Source organism: Podarcis bocagei (genome assembly GCF_964188305.1).
Source record: "Podarcis bocagei genome assembly, chromosome: 8".
Lineage (NCBI taxonomy): Eukaryota > Metazoa > Chordata > Lepidosauria > Squamata > Lacertidae > Podarcis > Podarcis bocagei.
In genome coordinates this window covers 46,163,699-46,187,833 of record NC_138133.1, presented here as the reverse complement: position 1 = coordinate 46,187,833, position 24,135 = coordinate 46,163,699, and the positions used below count along the sequence as shown (strand labels likewise).

The following is a 24,135-nucleotide window of genomic DNA, read 5'->3' as shown; positions in this document are numbered from 1 at the left end:
GAATTTAATTCTCTCTAGTGCCTGCCCGTATGAAGCCGAAGCTACAAAAGAGAAAGGCGTGGGAAGACTCAGGGTTTGCAGAAGTGTGTGTATATATGAGGTTTGCATTTATATGCATATACATTATACATATGTGCACCAGGACCCCAGGCTCCCAAAAGGAACAGTCCGAGTGTGCACAGTGTATTTGGAACACCGAGCTTTAGAGGGAGATGAAAAGGAACGAAGAGCCAACCGAACGAGACACCTCCTTCAACTGCTCATGCGCAGGTGCTTCTTAGAAAGCTCGTCGCCGGATATCCGGCCCAGACGCTGCGAGGCTTTTCGGGCAGCAGTAAGCGTGACTGTCAGGTGTCAGCTGGCAGCTCTTTGGGGGCGGGACTAAAACGGTGTCTTCGCAAAGGGAGGTTAAAGCAACAAGACGTTTCGCGCCGCCATCATACTTCTGGTTTCTCAACGCAGTCTTTCGACTTCTTCGGCAGTAGGCGGGGCAGGATTTAGGTATGATGAGGCCCTAAGCTACTGAAGGTAATGGGGCCCTTTATATGTCCAGTTGTCCTTTGTCAACAACAAATTGTCGTTCTGTTTTGTGTTGAATATTAGGCTATATGGTAATTTATGGACCTAATTGTTATCTAAAGCCATTTGCACACGCAGAATGTAGGCACCCTATATATAGGAATGAGCAAACCAGTGATATTTTAGGGAGCAGGCTAGCAGGCAGCGGCCATTACTTACATCATACTACACAACACAAAACACTGTTGCTGTATGTAGGTTTTATTTTTTATCTTATATTTTGGAAATGTACATCCAGGGTTTTTTTCCTTTACATTTTTGGGGGGCCTCCAAGTGAGTGGGGCCCTAAGCTGTAGCTTGTTTAGCTTATACATAAATCCGGCACTGGTTAGGGTAAGAATGATGGAGGTACACTGGGCAGCGGATGGTTGTGCTCAGGCAGCCATAACCCACTCCTCCACAACAAACAATACTTTTTCTTGATTGGTTACTGGAACAGAACTCTGGGGTTTGGAAATAGAACTGACTCTTGTCGGGTGCAGTAGAAGACAGAAAAATGGTTTTTGCATGAATGCAGCTGGGTTGTTATTTCAAAAGTAATAAACATTTTATTTTATTATTATTTTTAAAAAAGAACCTCAATGCGCCTAGTTCTTGTGGGGCAGTTGGTGGAAATCAACTTTCGGCCCGGCCTTCCTCTAACCCGGTGCCCTTCAGTTGTTGCTTTTTGACAAGCATGTAATCATTCCCCGGATTCAAAGACAGAATTATTTCAAAGCAGTACAGCGAATGGAGGGCTTGTAACCTTTCACCCTTGAATAGGTTTTTCATAAGTAAATAGAAGTTTCGCTTCCTTGCCCCGCACATGGAGGAGTGTGAGCGCTGTAATCGGGGACCGGAGATGCTCCTGCAAAGCCATTCTACGAGTGCCCTTGGGCTAGCGTGATACCCGGATATGAGGAGGCGTTCTAGTCGCTTCCCTTTTCTCTCTCTCGCTCAGTGTTGTTCGGAGCCGGCCGGGTGAGATGAGGAACCTGCGCGGGTGACACCGACGCTGCCTCGAGCGGAGCCCTCCCCCTCCCCACGCCACTTTGTTTGCGCGCGCCGCCGCCTCGCCTGCCCACCTGGCGCCACGGCCCCGAAGCGCCTCGTCCTGTGAGGGGGCAACTTGGCCGACCTCCTCCTCCTTCTCCTCAAGAGGTAAATGACAGTCCTCCTGCCCTTCCTCAAGCAGCCGGTGGGGAGGGGCGGGGATAAAACCAGAAAGAAATATACGGAGGCTGTGGCCTTTCCCCGCCTGAGTCTCCTTCTCCCTCCCCCCTCCCACCCCGAACCCCAGTTCGGCTATCGGGACCCCGAGAGAGAAGGAAACCGACGGGGGTGCGCCCGTTTCTCGACTATGGGAATTTTGGCTTTGTTGGAAGCGCCTTGGGGAAGAGGAGCAACGCCTCCCCCCACTTATCCCCCCCCCGCGCCTCAAAACACCCCTTACATTCTTTGTATTTGCAAGCTCGACTCCCCTTTCTTTTTCCCATGGAGCCCCGAAGCGGTGCATAGCGGATTAGGGATTTCTGGTGTCAATAGGCAACATGGGCTTGGGCTGCAGTCTTTTAACTACGGACTTAGAAGGGAGCCCCATTCAGTTCAGTGGGGTTCGCTCGCAGGTAACATGGCCTCCCTCCAGCTCCCCGCTTCTCTCCCTCACGGGCAAATCTGGCTATTGTTCTGCTAGGTACTAGCCAGGTGAGGGGGAGGGGGAGAAGGGAAGTGGCACAAAGCCACTTCTTTGGATGTGTTAAACTTCTTTGGATGTGCTAAATCGTACCCATTGCATTGATAAAGGAACTGGTTTGGCAAGCTCCTCTTTATGGTCTACCATCGTAAGACAGCACAACCCAAAATTTTGTAGGAGTTCAGGATATCACCTGAACTGACCACAGACAGTATCCGATGTTGTGTAAGTGGCACTTACTTCACACAACAAGATTTTGCCTTCCTCTTCTCGCGGCCCCCTCCCCCCATCCCTCTGGATCAGATTTTAAGGGTTTGTGGGGAGATGAGGGAGAAATCATAGAATTGTAGAGTTGAAAGGGACCACAAGGTTCATCTAGTCCAACCCCCTGCAATGCAGGGTTCTCTTTGCCCAACATGGGACTCAAACGCACAACTCTGTGATTAAGTGTCTCGTGCTCTACCGAGTGAGGGAAGTTCCGTTGTACAAGCGGGGTGGCTGTGTTGAATACAAATCAAAGTGTGTGTATGAAAGATACAATATAATGTCCATATGAGGCACTTGATGATGAAAATGTTTATAATGGGCATAAATCTATGGCCTTGTGTACAAAACCTGGCCTTTGGTACAAGTCAGGTGGTCTCACAGTTGGGGTAGTGTGGGCTTTTGTGATAACAGGTAAAGGTAAAGGGACCCCTGACCATTAGGTCTGGTCGTGGCTGACTCTGGGATTGCTGCACTCATCTCGCTTTATTGGCCAAGGGAGCTGGCGTACAGCTTCCGGGTCATGTGGCCAGCATGACAAAGCCGCTTCTGGCAAACCAGAGCAGTGCATGGAAACACTGTTTACCTTCCTGCCAGAGTGGTACCTATTTATCTACTTGCACTTTGACGTGCTTTTGAACTGCTAGGTTGGCAAGAGCAGGGACCGAGCAACGGGAGCTCACCCCGTCGTGGGGATTCGAACCGCCGACCTGATCGGCAAGTCCTAGGCTCTGTGGTTTAACCCACAGTGCCACCCACGTCCCTGTAGCCATAGGCAATATTGGAATCGCTAATGCTCCAGAGATAGCTTGATCCAGGACTTGAGAAGGAAGCTTTATGTGACTTACTTTTCAGTTCAATCTGAGATATGCTACAGATTTAATTACACAACAAAAACATTACTTCTTCTTGTTGTTGTTGTTGCTCCCAGCACATACCTGTTTGCCATTGCTCTGTGCACTTACAGGAACTATTTGTTTCAACTATCAAATAAATACTTGCTATGAGAAAAAACCAGATACATATTGTTGTCTGTCTATCTTGATCCACCATGCTGCCAGATAGCTAAAGTAGCTCTAAAGATATTAGAGATAACCAATTAGGTTTCCCCTCAGTAGTACATATACCTCTCACACATCCTTTTTTTAAATAAAAAAAAAGTTTAAGGAAGTTTGTACTTGTTCTCATTTCTTGCTATTGTAATTAAGAGAAACTTACACAGGAGACAAATTATCAATTTTTCCTCTTAAATATGGTGACACTAATAGTTTGAGTCTATAGATTTGTTCCTGATCAATCAGTGGTAAGAAAAACATAGGTTTCAAAAGGAGACTTGATAACACACAGTATTCCCCCCCACCAAAGCATGCGAAATGGCAAAAATAATAGAAATTTCAAAATAACTTGTGCACGGTAAAATGGCATTATTAGAAGCTGAAGTAGAATAAGGCCTGGAGGAGTCTGAGATGGTTAGAAGGAATGCTTATTCTTAAATGTTGATGCTGTGCTCTTCAAGACAAATCCTGTTAAAATTTCATTTACTTTAGAATAATTAGAATCAAATCAAGAGTGCAGCATACAGAGCAGCTTGAAGCTGAGTCAGGCAGGGGAAAGGAACCTATGATCTCCCACTCCCATCAGCCTCAGCCAGCATGACCAGTGGGTCAGGGATGTTGGAACTGTAGTTTAACAACAGCTGGAAGGACAACAGCTCACCATCCCTGGAATAATTTTGTGCCCAATTTAATTTGCATAAAATGTGTATATTATTTATTACCTGAAACTCTTGCTTATTTGATATATGGTTCACAAAATATCTGCAGCTTCCCATAGAATTAGAAAACTAGTTGAAAATTTGAACGCATGTTCTTGGAAATAAGTTTCACTACTGTAATGAAATATGACTGAGGGATAACTGTAAAAAACTGTCATTTCCAATAATATTTTGTTGTTTCTATGTTTATAGGAGATATGTAATGCTCTCCTTGGATGCCAATTTATAAGGAATGTGTTTTTCACAGATCAGCACATTTCTTCAGCTGAGACAGAGTTTATTTATAAAGCAGTACCTGTGAGTAAGCCAAGTCATCATGTTAAACTTTGCATTTAAGTTCTATTTTTTGCAGAAATAGTTGGAAATACTGTATAAATGACTTAATACTTGTCTTTTTCAGAAATGGCAGCACAGAAAAGAAAATCTGTGCTGGTAGAACCCCCTGCTAAGCGGCAGAAACTGGATAAGAATAGTAAATCAGTATCAACTAGCAAAGGAAAAAAAGTGCTTCATGCCAAATCAAATAAAAATACTGTGTTGAAGAAAGAAATGCACAAAGTCTCTACAAAAACTAACAGGACAGCTGTCAATAACTCCATAAACAGATCCTCTAAACCATCCTCCCAAACTAAACGAGCACAGAAGTATTCCAGACAGACTTCAAATGAATTAAAGAAGAAAAGTTGTAAAGCAGTACGTGTGAAACAAACTTCCCTAAAGCCTATAGGAAAATTATCTTCTACGAAAGCATCCCTAAAATCTTCCAAAATAAACCATGGTAACCATCTGAGCTGTACAAAGACTTCCTCCAAACGCACTTCTACAGGGAAGGAAAAATCCAGTGCCGTCAAAAGTAAGACTTCTCGTGAAACCAAGAAGCAAAAGAATTCATCTGCAGATATTAAAAAGTGTTCTACTGAAGCTCTGTGTAATAGACGTTCAGCATTGCACAATAGAGCTACTCATAAGAACTTGTCCTCTGAATCAAAATCGAGGGTAGAAAATTCCAAAAAGGGTAGAACTACTAAAGCCACTAAATTCCTTAAAAGTAACAAGGTTAACTTTGAGGTTCAGAATTCCAAAAAATCTTGTGCAAAAAAATCAGCTTCTCAAAGCATTGAACAGATGCGGACTAAAACTTTCAGTGATAAAAAAGCTTGTGAATCTGACAAAGGGAAAAAAACTACAAGGTCAACAGATACTAATTCTAAAAAAAGTACTGTTAGAAATACAGAAGAGCAGTTGCATGTCACAAAAGCTAAAGATGTGTCTTGGAAGGAGACTGTGCAGGATGTTCCTCAGTCACAACCTGCTGTTTCACATGATGAGCATCAAACTCGAAGATCACCAAGATTGCAGCAAGCATCTAATGTGCCTACCATATCTTTGCGCAGCAGAAAAATTGAAGGAGGACGTGCTTCTACTCGAAAGCAATGCACCCAGATGAAAAAACAGGTTCCATGTATTAAAAATGAAAAGCTGGACTCTGTCCAGACAAGAATGGAACAAAAAATCATGAAAAGCGATGAATATAATAATGGAGAAATAGAAATAACAAGTTTTGAGAAAATTGATTCTCTGAAACAGAAAAAACATGAGGTGGGTTCTAAAATCCGTGATTTGACCACATCTGAAGAGAAGGTAAGAGAATCAAGAAATAGTCCTGACTGTAGCCTTCAAGAATCTAATAATGGGTCTGTCAACACAACTTCCTGCTCTGTGACATCAACATGCAGGGTAATAAGTAAAGAAAAGGAATCTGTGCATAGAAATGGAAAAATCAGTGTAAAGGCAAAGAGAGGTTTTTCAGACTCTTTGAGCCAAAAGCCTGCTTATCAACCAGAGGATGTGATGAAGTCAAAAAAGATTAGCATTCTTGAGCTATGTGAGGAAATTGCAGGTGAGATTGAGTCAGACACTGTGGAAGTAAAAAGAGATCATCCTAATGCTGAATGTGGAAAAGAGGAAGAGAGAGATACTGTAGTGGAGTTGCCTCAAACTGCAGTATCTACTGAAGAGGAAACTAATCAGAACTCTCAGTGTAAGCGATTTTTCCCCAGCAAAAAAGGAATGTCTGTCAAATGTACTGTGAATGGCAGACATAGTACTGCAAACAAAAACTCTAAATGGACCAAAATAAAATTAGCAAAGGTTAATCACGTGAACCAAAGTCCTTCAAATTCCTCAAGTACACCAGCACTTGGTTTGTTAAAGTGCAATATTCCAGAGAAACAACAAGAAGCAGTAATTGTAGAAATGCACCTTCCAGAAGCCCAAAGGAAACAGGTACAATCAGAGGACAATGGGAACGCAGCACATGAGCAGAAATTAAATATACCTTGCTCTAAAGGAATCCAGGCTAAAGACAGGGTGGCTATAGAAAACGGCCTCTCTACCCTGAGCCAACACCATTGCCCTGAGCCAGCCCCAGATGAGGTAATCAGTTTTTAATATTATTGTATGATGATTGCACACATTTATTATATTTCAGCGTCAGATTAGAAATGTTTTGTGAGGCAGTTTGTGCAGTTACTTTAATATACCATGGTGCAATCTGCTTAAAATGGGTCATTTCATCCCATTACTGCTACTTTTTCAAAATCATGTGAAAAAGCTATTCTGGTCAATTTCACTTTAAGCAGGTGTGCATGGTTGGCTGCCCATAAAATCTTCTAGCACATCCATTGTTGTTTTACAGTACAACAGAAGCTTTCCAAAGCTTCCCATCAACAGCAAAACCAGACATCTCTGCAGTGTACCACAGCATAATAGCTTTCTGTGGCCAATAGAATCATGTGCAGGGCAGCACCAAGTGCAAAAAGTGATCCGCAATATTTTTGCCACTAGATTTTTAAAAGCTAATTTGTGTAATTCAGTTACTAAATTAAACAGGAATAAATAACGTGAATGATTGTTGTTTCCCAAGTGCTGTGCTCTTTTTGTCAGTATTGGATCTATTGTCAGATTGCTAATATAGTCAATTCATATGGGTTTTTCTAATATGGTCAATTCATATGGGTTTTTCTAAGTCTGGTTTGGTAAGACACATAGTGGAATAGTTTGTCTAAAATGCTATGTTTCAATATTTTCTTTAGGGCTTCAATTTACATTTGGACTCAAGTCCAGAAAGTACGCCAAGGAAAATAATTACAGCACAGTCACCAGTGAAGGAAGTAAAAAAAGAAAGAGCAGAAATAAAACCTCAAGGTGAATCTTAAAATACAAGTTCCATACATTTTCACAACTTTATAGCATCTTATTTGTGTGAATTATCAGTAGCTGAATTACAAGTTGTATTACAGGAAGCTTGACGGATTTGTTCATAAAACTGTAGAAGCAGGAATTGGAAAAGGCACCCTGTATCATCCATTCCAGCACTATGCCCTTGACAGGCTAAGCTGAAAGTATCATGGCAGCTGACTAGCTAGACCACAGCTCATGGGTCTCAGGCTCTCCTTGCAGGAATTACACGCAACTTTCCATGTAAATTGCTCTATATGTCCTGCAAGGGAGGCAAGTGCCCCAGATCTTTAGGGCTGGACCATCAACATGATCCAAGCACTGTTTGAGCCTGCAGCTGTGACTTTGTGGTGGTGGTGCAGAGATGGCAAGGAGCAGCGCATCTGGCCTCAACTAGGAAGGAGAGCTGTAGCACACCAGATTATTATTTATTAAATTTCTATACTGCCCTACACCCGCAGGTCTCAGGGTTGTTACAGCATAAAATCACAATATAAAAAACAAATTAGGTAATAAAATAAAAACAACCCAATAAGCTCCAGTTGGCTTCACATTTTCAGGGCAGCTGGAGAGCCACAGTGGGTGTTGCAGAGAGAGACCTCCTGGTCAGCAAGACCCTCTGGCCTTTTGGCTCCCAGTTGCTGTTGAAAATAAAGAGGTGGAGTTCATCTAGTCCAGAAAGGAGCTCAGAACTGTGTAGCTAAGTGATAATGACTCGCTTGGAGGCAAAATGAGATTGGTGTCGTACCAAATAAACCTTAAGCCATTTATACGTGGAAGAGCAAGCCTAAACACAATCATGTGCTGTGTGCGTGAGAAAATATGAATGTATGTGTGAATGGCCCTACCAACCACTAGTCCAGGCCATAACCATCACTGGCTTTGGCCATGCTGACTAGCATGTGATTGCCAACTGTGCATCCACTGCTATATGTCCTTGGGAACGAAAGGGTTGCCCACCCTTCCAAATAATGACATGCAGCAGTTTATCCCATTGTTCTTATTTACCAAGTGCACATTTCTTTGAATGGACGCCCTGGTATGTTCAAAATTTGTTCACCTCAGACTATGCCATTGCTGACTAGACTACTGCTTTTACCTTAGTATATCACCTTAAGTATAATGCTGGTCTTAATACTATATATTAAGTACTAAGCTCTTTGGCTACATGCTATATACTGCAATTCTTGAATCATTATTAGAAGTGCTACTGTGTTGGCAGTTGTTCCTTAATGTTTGAGTCATACAATAGTTCTAATTAGCTTAGTATTCTCTACTTTCATGGGAGCTATCTTGGTGAAGCTTCAGATTAGGTCTTTCTTAGTCATGTTGCCTGGGATTCTTAAGATTGGAAATGCCAGGGATTGAATTTGGCATCCTCTACATGAAATCTCTCCCACTGAGTTGTGCCCTCTTCCATTTTTTTCCATATGCAGACCACACATAGCAGCTGTAATGGTTCCTATTGTGTTCAGTACTGTACGTTCAAGGGATTGTGTTTGACTATTCTGAATCCAAAATTGCATTTGGTTACAAAAGTGGCCAGATATAAACCTTCAATAATATAAAACTGTATGTTGTAAGGCAAAGTTACACAGAAAATCGATTTATTTCAGGTTAATATTTGTGTTTTATTTCTGCATGTCTGTCATTCTCTGCCATCAAACAGATAAAATCTCAACTACTGGGTATACATGGGAAATTATATATATATGTATGTGTGTTCATGTAAGTAAAGTAACACATGTATTCCTTTATAGATGCAGCTCCCAAGCAGTTGGTTCGGACTCTGTTCACAAATAAAACCTCTGAGACAAATGAGAGCAGGTATCAGTTAGTTGCATTGCTTGTTGCCTTTGTTCCTGCAGTGAACCTTTTAAAGCTTGTATTAAGCCCTTCTCACCACAACTAGTGAAATAGAATTGTAGAATTGTAGAATAGTAGAGTTGCCGGGGATCACAAGAGTCATCTCGTCCAACCCCCTGCGATGCAGGAATCTTTTTGCCCAGCGTGGGTCTTGGACCCACAACCCTGAGATTAAGATTCTCATGCTCTACCGACAGAAGTTGTTGATGCAAGAATACCTTCCTTTTTGTATTGCCCTTGGTTTTGGAAAAGGAACTTTTAAGTGCCTGCAGATCCTGTATGTTCAGGCCTCTAAACTCATGGGTATTCTTTCCTCCTGGCATGATCAGGCTCTGCCAAAACTAGTACTCCCCCCTGACATTCCTATGAAGACTCTGAAACAAATATTGCTGCTCCCCATACCTTTTCTTATGCAAGCCTTGGTTATGCAAGCCTTGGTTTTCTTATGCAAGCCAGAATAGCCATACGCTATTCTGTATATCAAGAAATTAGAGGTTTCAAATGTTAGACGTTGCTATCTTTTTATTATTGAAGTATTAAACTTTTATAGACTTAGTTATGGCTTCCAATTAGCTTGTTAGCTTATTGAATATAAATGCAGTTATTCCTTGTGGGAGTTGTATGCAATTTGTATTGACTGAAGTCCTGAGTGATGATATAATGAAAAGATTGCTATTGAGAATTCAAATGTTCATAACTGTATGCAACCATATTGTTAGGATAAGCAGGACATGCTGAACGGTGCCCTTTCTAAATAGGCTCCACTATACTTCTTCATCATTCATAGTAAGGAAAGGCCCCCCCCCCCATTTCCCATAGATATTTCTGATAGTCTGCCAGGCAAATGACATATTAAAGAGAAATCATTCCTCCTTGCCTGAGTTTCATCCCAACCCCACCCTTTGTCCATGTCTTTTTTCCTAAGGCTACATTTTCCACCACCCTTGAGGACAAATGGGAAGCTGCATAGAACAACCTCCATTAATGTTGTACTGCTTGCACAACCCACTGAGAATCATAGCATGGTAGTAACAGACACTAGTGCAGCCTCCCAAATCCAGCAGGCTGGCTTCTCTTGCTGAACTTTTAGAAAGCCAATAAGTTCCTTAAGGCTCAAGGGAGAATCATGATGGGGTTGGTCAGTTGTGTGTGGTCACCTGGAAGCAATTCTTAGTTGGCCAAGCAAGTGGTTATTTACAATCCTGGTCTATCAGATGAGTGTAGGATTTGCACTTGTCGGTTTTGCTTGTTCTTTAATATGAACCATATTTTTTCAACAAAGCATAGCTAAAGAATTTTGAACAATTAAAGATTTTTTTTGCATTAAATTAGGTTCCAGTTACTTCGGTTTAATATTTGCATTTTTAGCTGAATTTAAGTTCATATTAAAATATATAGAGAAATAGGCAACATTTTGTTCATTTGAACTGTTTTTATACTTAAAGGACATGTTTGCCAAAGATTGCATTAGCATCAAAATGTGGTGGTATCCTTTCATCTGAAGAACATATTCGAAAACCAAAAGATGTAGCAAAAGATAGCGATAAGCAGCTGATCATAGTAAGTATTGTGCATTGTAAGTATGTTATGTTGTTCTTGTGCATAATTTTAATCAAAGTACATCGCGTCCAACTAAGTTTCATACAGAGTAGACCCATTGAAATTAATGAACTTAAGTCTACTTTGCGTAGGACTAGCGTTGGCTACAGCCCATTGACTAAATACCCACCCACCAATGTCATGGATGGCGCCCACTTTTATTCCTCCTAAATACATTGGTGGTTATTATTTAATTATATAAGGAAATGTAAAGTGCAAATTTGGGGGTTTGGTCACAGAGAGGAAAATCGTGCCTTGTATTATTGACTCTGGGTGCCCAGATCACTACTGACAGGTATTGTTCCATGAGTGAACAAAATAGAAACTCACCTCCATACTCTCTCTCACATTAGCATTTTGCTGGTTTGTGTATGAAATACAGAATTCAAACAAATCACTTGATTGAGAAAATCTTGTCCTCATACTAATGGAAAGTAGTGTAAATTTGAGCAACATGGAGTCAGCAGGGGTTCATGTTTTAGTAAACTGCCTATTGTGTTAAGAAACTTTGTTTAATGTGCATATTACTGCTCCTGAATGAGCACTATATTTACTTTTTAATATAGGATGCAGGACAAAAGCGATTTGGAGCCATTTCCTGCAACATTTGTGGGATGCTCTATAGTGCTTCAAATCCTGAGGATGAAACTCAACATCTACTCTTCCACAACCAGTTCATAAGTGCTGTAAAATATGTGGTAAGAACATTTCTTTCATATAACATTGTATGCTTTGGAGCTTTTGCTATGGATTAACCAGAACAGCGTTTACTGCTGGATACAGACTATTTAACAATTACCCTAAAAAAGTGTAGGAAAGTGTTAGATCCATTTAAATGTGTTTTTGAATGCTAGTCAGCATTAATGTATCAATGCTAATTCATCATACCTTTTCAAGTGTTTTTTTCTGGTCCTGGTATTTTTTCCTATGCATCAGTACAGTATTACAGTATATGACTAAGCACTCAAGAATGGACTAATCTAGTCAGTAGTTTCTCTATTTGCATAAAACTGTAAATATGTGTAAATTAGGTATGGCCATATTTTCAAGTAACTTGGCTAATAGAAAATGCTAAACTTTGCGTAGTCTGACTTTTAATTTCAAAAATTGCACACCAAACAAAACTGCTATTAGTCTAAATATAATATGCCCCTGTAACTTCCATTAAAATCAGTGAAGTTTGTTTTCTTTATCATACATGTTACCTTTTGTACATTGACATTGATAAGACCTCCAGGACAACTGAACTGAATTCACCAAGCTACTTAATTTATATATGACACAAATTCAATCTTTGGTTCAAATCTAGCTTGGGATATAAGAATCTTTTGTATATCATTATAGTTGTACAATTCACAGTCATATAATTTTTAAAAGAAGTAATCATCCACAGATATATCACAACATTTATAGTTAAAAAAGAGGCTATCTGAAAACGATCGGACCAGTATTTGTTGCCTATACAAGGTAGTTAAGCCATTTTAGCTTTTTTTTAAACTTCTTCTCTCTAGGGTTGCCTTCAAAATGATCACAGCATAGCAATTGATATTACTAATAAGGCTCTTGTTTCTAGACTCTTTGATTGTATGAAAGTACAGGACTAAATTAGTTTTTTTAATGACTGATATAAACTGAAAGCTAAATTAAGGGTGCATGTTGGAGGTTTTGTGACCCAGAAATGGAGCAATAGCCCCTGAAGTTGGCAAAGCACTGGCTTCTGTGCTCATAATGCCTGGTCACAGCTAGCCACATTTTGAACTAACTGCAGTTCCCAAACTGTCTTTGGAGGTAGCCCAATATGTGATGCATTCCCTAGTCTAATCTTTTACAAATTCTACCCTCATTTTGTGATGCCCTGTATCGCTATTAGTAAGGGAGAAATAAATCCAAAAATGGAGATGAGAATGCATATTAGTAGACATCGAGGAAGTTTATTTTAATATTTCTGGGTTTCTAAAATTGAAACCTACCTTTTGAATAGGGTGGAATAGAAATCCAAATACCTTGATGAAATGAATTCTTACTGCTAGTGCTGAAAAGGATCTTCATCTGGTAGCAGTGGTTAGTTGCTTTAGTACATTATAATTATTATTATTTGTTTGAAAAAAGCATGTAGTACTGAAAACAACAGTTCCAGATTATTATTTTTAAGTAATGTTTTAAATTTAGAAGACAGCATATCTTCCAGGGAGTTCCCCTTTCTCCCTCCTTCAAAGTGTTTTGTGTTTCAGAGATACGTCACTTAGGCTAGTGAAATATGCCATAACTTTCTGCATCCTTTCTGAGCAACATAAACTCTAATTTCTGGCTAAGTCCCATCTTAATAGACTTAAGTGGCTTTTTGTTTTGTTTTTCCATGCAGGTACTGCTCATTAATCACCATCAGTGTGGATCTGAAGAAGACTTAATTACCTAATTTTTGAGTATGTTTAACTTCAGATACACACAGCATAGCAACTTATCCCTTTAGGTTCTTAGAAGGTAGTTATTCTTTTTATAGCCTCATTTTTGTGACTATGATCGTTATGACCAGTTACAAAATGAATGATTCCGTATTTGAACCATTGCATGCCACTCAGTTCATGGAAAACCTCCTGGAGGTCTTTTGCATGCCAAGATGTTAAAATGTAATATTTTGTATTTATGGAGGTAACAATGTTTGTTAAAGAAACTCAGTTTTTAAAATCTGCTCATTTCTGCTCGCTAGAGAATAGAATGCATCCACCTGCACATATAGTTGCTCTACTTTGGTGTTTGGGCAATTGGCTCTGATAACCAAGTTGTACCAGTTCTCAGCTAATTTGTCTTAGAGTTGTTTGGGGCAGCCACAGAAAAAACGAGAGGAAATTCTGAAGTATTAAAACAGTGTTAATATGAATAAATTAAACCACAACCCAATTGGGTTTGTTGCCTACTAAACAAGATGCAGATTTTAAGGGTGTGCTGAGCGCTGCGGTAGGGGAAAGTGAAGTCCTGTTGTACAAGCAGAAATCCATTCCTCTTACATATAGATCATTTTGCATAGTGCTACAAGGCATAATAGTTGCGAACATTAGGTTAAGCAATGTAAAAGTGTCTTATTTAGTCAAGTATTTATTATGTGCTTTTTTAGGGCTGGAAAAAAGAGAGAATTTTGGCTGAGTATCCTGATGGCAAGATAATAATGGTACTTCCTGATGATCCAAAATATGCACTAAGAAAGGTAGAACAAACCTTTAAAAAAACCCTCTATTCTTTTCTTTGTTTTTCACATGAGCAAATAGCTTAGTTAAGCATTTGTATGAACTTGGCTCATAATTTCAAGTGCATTTAACAGGTTGGTTCCTGTGTTAACATCAGCTGTCTGTCTCCTAATCAGCACACAAATCATCAACCAGAAAGACCTGTTACTAGTAGTGTTATTTTAGTGCTCTCTTTTTGGGTCTATATGTAGATTAGAGAAACTTAAATAAAGTGAATGCATAGGGGCTGACTGTTTATAAACCTTTCCCTGAGATTAAATATCTGCTGCCTTTGACTATCCACATGGACCTGTGGCATGTAAAGGTACAGATATAATAGATATGAATGGTCCAGTTATTTTTGATAACATCATGTTTGCTAAAGTGCCAGGCCAGAGCTTGTTATTGAATAGAAGTAGATAATTATCCTGACAGGCCACTGCTGAGCTCTGGAAGGAAAAAATGTAGGAAAAAAATTCTAACTTACAAGGCCAAGCTGGAACTTACTGTACTCTACTGTAGAGGCTACTTTTTTGATAATAGAAAGCAAAAACCTGCAATTGAGGTGTGATGTCTTTCCTCCATGGAAGAAAAACATGTCAGAACTTGCAGAGAAGATATGAATGAGAAATAGACTCTGGAAATATAACCACTCTTAATACTGATTCTGAGGAACTAGGTAGGAAAGCACATTAAACAGCCTTGTCATAGGCAATTATTTATTTCCTGAAATTTTTGCAAGTAGGAGGTTTACTAAGAGATGAAACAATAAAATCACAACCATACTTTAAAACCTACAAAAGTGAAAATACTAAAACAGATTAAAATTGCCTCATAGGAAATATGCAGGGTTTGTGCAAGCACAGTGCCTGAATGTAACAGGATCTCTATTGAGCGTAACTGAACCCTGTTCTTCTAAACCAGTCTTTCTCAACCTGTGGGTCCCCAGATGTTGTTGAACTACAACTCCCATCACCCCTAGCTAGCAAGGCCAGAGCTCAGGGATGATGGGAGTTGTAGTCCAACAACATCTGGGGACCCACAGGCTGAATCTAAACCATCTTTCTCACTGGTGTGGGTGAAGTGGTGTACACACAGGAACTGTACCAGGCCATGTCAGGAAATAGAAGGCACATCTGCCATATCCCCATCTAGCCCACCTCATTTGCCAAATCAAGGTAGAGGAAGCAGCAATATTGCTTTCCTTGACTGAACAGATTGGGTGGGAACGTGTGTCTAAGTATCCCTGTGCATGCATGCCAAAGAAAGGAGTGGGAAAACAGGGATCCTATGGCTTATAGCTGACTGTCTGTGAAAAGACAGCATTCCTGGTGGAGTACATTGAAGCTATTTCCTTTTTAAATTTTTAGATTCTTCCTAAATCTGTAGTTGAAGTTGTTATGTTTTGGAACTTTTTTTCTAGATGATGTTATTCACTATATTAATAAGCTAAAGCTAATTGCTTGACTAGTGTGGCTCATTTTCATTTTGTTAATGGCATTTCATGGCATTTCTGAGTTCAATATAACATATAATCACTTGATAAATATAAGTATTTATGTGGCAGGGCTGAAACTCAAATTCCCAGAACAATGAACAACTTGCTTTGGAGTTCTGTTGAGTTACTGTAACAGGGAACAAGGAAGAATTACTGTTGTTCATATGTCCAACTGTGGGTGGTTATTTTTAAAATAAAAAGTTTCCATGGTCCCTTTTAATATTTCAACAAAGACACAAATTGATTTTTTTGCGCAGTAACAGAAACAATCATTGTTCTTTTCCAAGATATTCATTGTTGCACTTTTCTTTATTTCTTTACAGATTCTTCAGTAGACCTAAAACTTATTTTTTAAAAACCTTTTTCTTACTTGTGAATATACTGGGTATAATTATATTATGCAATTTTTGGCAGGTTGACGAAATCAGAGAGATGGTAGATAATGATCTGGGATTTCAACAAGCTCCTCTTACATGCTCCAGAACTAAGACACTGTTATTTATTTCTAATGATAAAAAAGTAACAGGATGCTTAATCGCCGAACATATCCAATGGGTGAGTAAGGCTGTGTCCAGAACAAGTTTCTTCTTCATTCATTGGGTGGTTTTTTAAAGCTCTCTTCATTTTTGTAGTATTTTCTGTGGGTAGGCTATACTATAAAGAGCATTATTTGCAAGTTGCTCAGTCTTCTGAGTTATGTTGAAGGCTGGTTTTTGGCTTTTGTTCTGTTTTTAAACTTCCATATGCTTCTTGACACAGCTGGCAGTAACCCTTTCTGTAACGGACAGTGTGAACTGTGTGCGGAGGGAAGGAGTAGCATATGTGAACTGTTTTCCTTTATAAAATGAGCTGGTAGCTTTATGCCTGAAGCAATCTGGAATATCTTCTGTAAGTGGGTTTACTCAGAATTCTGTCTGTCTGTTGCAAGCTCCAAGCTGCCTGAAGACAATGTTCTCTAGTTCTGCTCAGAAATCATAAAGAACATAGCTGGGGGTGTTTTTTTAATGAGGTATTTCCTTCTACCCCCCAAAAATACGTCCGAATGAGGGATACTGTCAAGATGAATTGTATGCTGGCCCAGCTGGTCAGAGGACAGACACACCCTGAAGGGGACTGGTGCAGACCATATACCCTAATTAACTTCTAAAGTTCCACATTGTAGGGAGTGACTGTTGACTCTAGCAGACGATTTCTCAGTTTGAAACACGAAAGCTGCCTGCTTTTTGTTCTTTTCCTTGTAATAAAAATGGCAACAGTGTGATTGAACAAAATTCTGAAAGGAGGTAGTGATGAAAACATCTGTAATGGACAAGTTCACCTTACATTAGCTGTTTTAGTGCACTTTGCATTGGTAAAGTATGCTGAAGCTAGGTTTGTTCTCTAGGGATACAGAGTTATTGAAGAAAAGATACCAGAAGTTAGTTCAGAAAACGAGAAAGTCACATTTGAAAGGCAAAAGGCTTGGTGCTGCTCAACGTCTCCTGAGCCTGCTATCTGTGGAATTAGTCGCATCTGGGTGTTTAGCATGATGCGTCGGAAGAAAATTGCTTCTCGGATGTTAGAATGTTTGAGGTAAATATTTATTTTGTATTTTAGTATGAAATGTGTTTATAGGACTGGAGTCCCCATCATGGTGCCTGCAGGCACACATACACCATCCCTGATACCCACGAGAGCATCTCAGTCCTTATAAACAAACAAAAACTAGTTGGTTGAAGGCTTTTTCTGCTGTCTGTTAAGAATAGTTCCACTTTCTTTGGCCTCTGTACAGTTTTAAAATGCCCTACAATCTTTGCCCTTCGCTTCTCAATTCTAGCCAGAGGTATGGAGAGAATGTGCTGCAATGGATGTGTCAATAAGGAACAAAAAGATAGTGTTTGTGAAAGGGAAGTGGGAAGTGGCAAGGCACATTTTTAGCAGCAATAACCACAGGGGTTCCCCCCCCCCTTTTGTGGGTAGGGAGTGGGAGCTTTTTGGATCTCCTCCCCAAAAAAAGTCCCATGAGAGAGGGCTGAATGACTGGGGAGCAATTCTGTAGTTCTCTCCATCCAAATAAGCCACAGGCCTTGACAGCACCCCACAGCTGTGGCTTTCTCAGTTGGGTGGATATATCTTAGTGTTGGATAGACTATTTTTACAGAGCAGTTCATGGACCCAAAGCCCAGTTCCTCATGATTTTCACAAGATACCAGCTGAAAACCAGCATCAAATCACAGATCGCATTGATGTTCTCCAGATTTGTGGAACATGGCAGATGCTGCAAGGGGTAGATTTTGGAGGAGGAAAGGGGGAATCTCATTCCACTCTTGGGCAGGACACAGCTGAATAGTGCCCAAAATATTTAGCATTTTATACAGTCATTTGAATACTCTAAAGCAGTGTTTTTCAACCACTGTTCCGCGGCACACTAGTGTGCCACGAGATGTTGCCTGGTGTGCCGTGGGAAAAATTGAAAAATTCGAAAGATTTAAAAATAAAGTATTTTATAATTTTTCACATTTCTGTTTACTTACTATTTCATAATAAAGTAATTATAAAATACTTTCTTTGTGTTTATTTGATTCCTATTCAAGAGAATTACTTTATATATAGTCAATATAGGCACAGAGTTAAATTTTTTAACATTTTCTAATGGTGGTGTGCCTCGTGATTTTTTTTCATGAAACAAGTGTGCCTTTGCCAAAAAAAGGTTGAAAAACACTGCTCTAAAGTGCTTCACAAATCAGAATATTAATCTAAATAAGCATGCTTGCAAAACATAAAAAGTAAATAGCCAGTCACATCTTTCACTTTATTTACTATTATTGGAAGCCTTCTGTTTTATCGTAACTATGAGTCCAGAGAGTAGATAGTCATATTTCAAAAGTTGTGTGAACTGTTGTAATTTCTGTTCTTACCCTCCCCTCTGGTCTTTAAAACCGCTTTTTAAAAAACATGGAATAGGGTGGCATTTGATGCTGCTAGTCATTTCACTTGATTGATGGGGATTATTTGATCAAATAGCATGGTACCTGTATATGTTAACGCTATTCCTTTTTAAAATATCTTTAAACAGGAGTAACTTTATATATGGCTCATATTTGAGTAAAGAAGAAATCGCCTTTTCTGATCCTACCCCTGATGGAAAACTGTTTGCAACACGGTACTTTGGTACTAGTCAGTTCCTGGTATATAACTTTCTCAGTGGACAACAACCTGCTTAGAGTGGAAATTTTATAGCAAAATTATTGCCCAGCTGCAGACAGAGAATGGGGCACTTCCTAGCAGTTAACTCAGGAGTAGTAACAACCAAAATGTGGTTGCTGTATTTTGTTAACTGTAAACAGTACAAAAAGTAGGGTAAATTTTTTTAAAGCCTATTTTTATATAAAGAATGTATTATATCTATAGTAACTTAGTCATGTTTACATGCAGTATATAATTGTTCATAGTGGACTGTCAACTAGTGCAAGAACTGTGGTCGCCTTTAAAGTACATTTTGAAGTTCACAATGAAGTAATATACCAGGGCAGTGACAGCATTTCTTTTCAATAAGAGCCTATACATACATATCATAGCTAAAAGATGTTCTACAGCATGACATTGTTTAGTTTCCGTATACACTTTGAATGGAAAACAATGTTTTAAAAAAGACAATGTTGAATAGATTAGCCTGAGAAGGAGGAAGCCCTGACTTTTTTCAGCAATAGCATACTTTTTTTGTGGACTTCACTTTGATACTTTATCCAAAATCCCTCCAATTTCAGAGGGTGCATATGTTGAAAAACTGCTGTGGCCTTTCTTGACCTGTATATAATGTAGATTAAAAGTAAAATATTTGATAATTTTAAAATAATGTACTAATGCTCGGTAAATTTAATCAATGCCTTTGATATGGTTGAATATTAAAAGTTGATGGAAACACTAGTCTGATTATTATATCAAAATGATGGGGTGATTACCAACTATGCTAGCTAAATTTTGAAGACCTAATATATCAGGTTCCTAGTGTCACTATGGAAATTTTCAGTCTAAAATGAGACTGACTGACAAGAGTCTATCTCATTTCCAATAGTAGCTGGTGAACTACCTCTAGGAAGCCCTACAACATGTAGGCATCGCAGCTCAAAACACCACTTACCTTTACATTGTTAGTGGAACACTGGAAACACATATTTAAAAAGTGCTGCTTTTTCACCAAATAAAAGTTTGATGGCAGGAGATTTTCCACAATTTTAATAATAAGACAGACTCTTGAATGGTAATGTGATAACATTAATTGAATTTAATGAAAGAACATTATAAACATACTATAGCCACAATTGCAGACAATTTCAATTCAAACAATAAAATGTGAGGTAGACTGGCTAGTGAAGCTAAATTCACCAAGCTTTGGTTAAGAGAATTTTACATCAAGGATTGCTTCAGACCTGATGAACTTCTTATACAGAGAGACCATGTACCCCTACATAGAGAAAAAGCAGGCAGACAATGCAGAGCAACATATATGATGCCTACAACACAGATTTGTTATATATACATATATTGTAACAAATCTGACATGGGATAATCACACTTATGGATTTACAGTTTGCATACCTTTCACCCTAGAAATAAAAATTACCAGTATAGGAAATTGGTCAGGAGTGAAGCAGTCCTAAGAAAAATATTTAAACCCTTTTCAGAGGTAACACAAAACAACTGCATAAATTACAGATACGAGTGATTTGTTTTATAATTACAGATTACATTCAATATTAACCGGTGTCTTAACTACTTATATTTGACAAGTCTACCAGTAAAATAATGCTGGCCTCTTTAATACATTCATGTCACTGCCTTGCTGGCAAGGCTTGTAACCAAGATATTAGATTGTAGCATCTGGTATCTTTTTCTGATGTACTGTCCCGTAAAATCATTTAGAGAGCTTGCATTATTAAAGCATATGGATGTCAGTAATTAATTTCCAAATACATTTCAGCTGGAATTCAACCAAAACTCTTATTTCTTTGCCTAAGTGACAATGCTTTGAATGTGCTCTTGTCCAATACAGAAAGAAAATAGATGTAACCAGAATCTCTCTACACAAAGCATTCCCCAATATAGCAGAGTAGTTGAGCTTCTTTACTTCCAACAATGATTTAAAATATTTCTGCACGTGTTGGTCAGTGGAGTGCACTAGTAAAAACTGCATAAGTGGGGTAGCAATGTGAGGGGCAAGAGCTTCAGGCAGTTACTTTGAACTAATACTACTGAAAACCATGTTAAGAAAGCAGTGTATCAAGTAAGGATAAGAATATGCTGTCAAGGAGATAGTACATTTTTTCTAGGTAGAGAATATAGTGCTTAGAAACTGATACCCATAAACACAAACTGTTCTGAGATGGTATGTAGACAGTCTGCTACAAATATGGCCAAAAAACCCTGATTGTGTGAAAAGGCGCTTAGCCTCCAAGTTCTCAACTTACACATATTCTTGTACCTCTTTACCTTTACCAAGGGTCTAATCACTCTCAGCACATGGAATTTTAAGAACTTAGTGCAAACATCATATATACAAAGATTTTTTTGAAAGATTTTTTATCTGCAAAGTTTGCATTAAAATGGAAACTTTCACAAATTCACCTTATGCGGGTATTAAGTTCAGCCAACGAAACCAGAACAAGACCCTAAAATGCCAGTAATTCTACATGTGTCTTAATAGGCTACACAGTAAATACACCAGCCTTGTAGTTCCTAACTGCAGTTCTTACATAACCTCCTACCAAACAAAAATTAAGGTACTCATTAAGTATAAGGCAGATTTTTTATGGGTACAAAAAATCCCAAATAACCTACACTAAAGTAAACAATCGTTCATTTGAAACATGCTACATTTACATAAAGCTATAATAAAATGAACAGGTATGAAAACCATTATTTTCCTTTTCAACTTCAATCAATATATTATGCTTTTCATTATTTGTAAACAGCTTTTTCACAAGGTTAAAAAGTTGTACAATTAACACTTTTGTTCTAAATGCAGTTTGGCAGGTGCTTAATCGACTTTTTGTGTTCTTAATTATATTTAGATCATAATAAGTGTAATGCACCAAATGAAATTCTCACTAACAAGATGAAAGCGGGCGGCATATAAAATATTGGTGTGACAAGACAAAGTGTAAGAATGGCAGTGAAGGAAGAACCACCACAAAGCGTAACAATAGGAAAAGCTGGAAAAAGCAGAGTAGGAAAAAGGAAGTGAATTCTATCCATAAATGTTAACTGCATTATGAAGCCCTGATTGTACCGTACTCATTTAAACTCTCAGCATATTTCACAGCACAAAGTGCTGGTATAAAGAAACCCACTCTTAAAACAATTCACAGCCTATTTAAAAATAGTGTTATTTTAACACCTCTCTAATTCAAACAAAGCACAAGAGCTTGATCCAGTTAAGCACACGCAGTACCTACAGATGAAAGAAGTCTACGGGCCCCAGCTGAGTTCTGCTGTACCTGTTTCCATCAAAACAAGCATATACTGAGGCATTACAAGGGCACTTGCAGCAACAGGAGATCTGTGCCCACCTCCCATACTCCCCTTCTATTTCTGTGTCTTGTATGCTACTTATGTTTAGGACCAAAAGGAACTTGTATGGTGCAACAGTAAGAATATGGAAAGTGCTCTCAGACTTTCCATTCCCTCCACTGTCTTTTCATGCTACCTGTTTATGCCATTTATGCCCATGTGCTTGCATTGGGGAGTTGGGAGTTGGGAAAAACAGCTCTATTGAACTCAGTGGAACACAGGTGCTGGAGTTGTGCTCCATTAGATCAAGCCCTAAATAGTTAAAATGACCTGGCCAACTTTTCCAGGTGTGCTTAAGACCTTTATATATTTATATGTATGTATGTATGTATGTATGTATGTATGTATGTATGTATATAAACACACAGCTCCTGCTGTTGGTCCCAATTCAGTTAGAAGTTAATTTAATGGACTTTATGGCTCTCAGAACTTGTGGCTCAGCTTGCTTCAGCCATTAAATACTTCACGCTTCTGGTCTATGGTTTGTCTGTTTTTCATGGGTTAGTAAATGCTCTCCATAAAAGCACACATATAGCATTCTCTACCCAAAAAACTATAGAGAAAGTTGAAGCAAGCGAGACACCGACTGCAAAAAGAAATAAAGGAACTTCTGCTGTGTGAGAACAAGCTAGAAGGCTGATTTGTCACCTCAAAATGATTTCTGATAGTACTGAGGATTACATCATTTTGGTGGAGTTTAAGCACACCGATGAGACAATATGCATAAGCAGGCTGGTTGTCAAGATTGATCCATGTGCAGAAATAGGTTCCTGCACATGGCTTGGCATGCTACCAGAGAGAAAAGGCTGATCACCTACTGAGTTGAAGATCTTTCCATTCAGATCAATAATGGATATCCCAAAAGGTGAACTAACAGGTGTTCTGAGAAACCAGCATGTGCACACAATGCCTGCCTTACATTCATCAATTTGTTCAGGCTTATGTAGTAAACTTTAACTTTTGTGGAAATTTTGCCAAAGTTTCAATACATATAAAATTACAAACCTTAAGCTAACACTGCACAGAAAGTGAACAAAAAATAATCTTTCAAACACACAATTCTAGGTTACTTTTGTCTTTTCAAACCCCTGAGTTATACCGTACCAAAAGTACAGATATGAAGAGAAATGGACAGCATTCCTCAGCATATTATCTTCAAATAATTCCACATTCTTACTGTGAACCTCATGTAACACATTCAAGCTGATAGATGCCAAAAGTCTGTTTAATTCTCCTCCTTTAGCATAGTATAAAGCGATCAGGAGAACTTGCCATCCACCAAAATGTTATTCTCCACATCATGGGTCATCATGGGTATGCCATTACGTAACAGTGACCCATGAGGAATCAACTTGAATCAATTCACTTTTCAGTCATAAAAAATAAAGGCTGGGTTAGAAATTTGGGGGATCCTTAAGAGTAGTGAACATAAATATTGGTTGCACTTTGCTCCACAGTGATTGTACTTTCAAAGAAAGGGGGGGAAAGACACAATCCGACTTGTCAGGTTCTGTTCTTTTCCTTTGCCATTTGTTTCCTCTCAAACTTAAATATGGCGCCCAGTCAGAAAATAGAGTGGCTTATCATCGCTACTATTAGCAGTCTGAAATTCATCTCTCAGACGAAACTGCCATTCATCTTCCAGCTCTAGACGGACTATTGTTTGCCGCAAGGAGCTCCTGTCTTGGCAAATGACACACAGGGTTGCACCTTAGGTTAAAAAACAAAGGACAGTTTATACCACCATTTCATTTCCATGTTTGTTTGTTTTGTTAATTTTCTGATAGTTCTCCCTCCTACTTGGAAATATACACAAGTAAGGTATGCACCTTTCCCAGCCTAATTTCACTGTATACAGTACACAGCACTCCCT

At 39.0% G+C, this 24,135-nt stretch overlaps 2 protein-coding genes across 20 annotated transcripts in view; one reads left to right on the top strand and one right to left on the bottom strand.

Annotated features, from left to right (window-relative positions):
- Positions 1 to 419: 419 nt before the first annotated feature.
- On the top strand, positions 420 to 22,442 carry ESCO1 (establishment of sister chromatid cohesion N-acetyltransferase 1). 4 transcript variants are annotated; one of them, XM_081205742.1, is made up of 12 exons: positions 420 to 501; positions 1,520 to 1,719; positions 4,482 to 4,586; positions 4,690 to 6,725; positions 7,385 to 7,496; positions 9,290 to 9,356; positions 10,841 to 10,955; positions 11,561 to 11,692; positions 14,107 to 14,196; positions 16,128 to 16,268; positions 17,098 to 17,285; positions 18,769 to 22,442. In XM_081205742.1, the coding sequence occupies exons 4-12, from the start codon at positions 4,692 to 4,694 to the stop codon at positions 18,914 to 18,916; spliced, it is 3,027 nt and encodes a 1,008-aa protein (XP_081061868.1). In that variant the 5' UTR covers positions 420 to 501; positions 1,520 to 1,719; positions 4,482 to 4,586; positions 4,690 to 4,691; the 3' UTR covers positions 18,917 to 22,442. The 4 variants fall into 4 exon arrangements, 3 of the variants coding, with proteins under 3 accessions (XP_081061868.1, XP_081061869.1, XP_081061870.1); XM_081205743.1 differs by lacking the exon at positions 420 to 501 and having other exon boundaries at positions 1,406 to 1,719; positions 4,537 to 4,586; XM_081205744.1 differs by lacking the exons at positions 420 to 501; positions 4,482 to 4,586 and having other exon boundaries at positions 1,406 to 1,719.
- The window catches only part of GREB1L (GREB1 like retinoic acid receptor coactivator), a 161,918-nt gene continuing 157,737 nt past the window's right edge, over positions 19,955 to 24,135 (bottom strand). For all 16 annotated transcript variants that reach the window (XM_081205733.1, XM_081205725.1, XM_081205737.1 and 13 more), the window contains one exon: positions 19,955 to 23,972. In XM_081205733.1, coding sequence (XP_081061859.1) covers positions 23,809 to 23,972 — 164 coding nt within the window. In that variant the 3' untranslated portion in view covers positions 19,955 to 23,808. The remainder of the gene's footprint in view (positions 23,973 to 24,135) is intronic.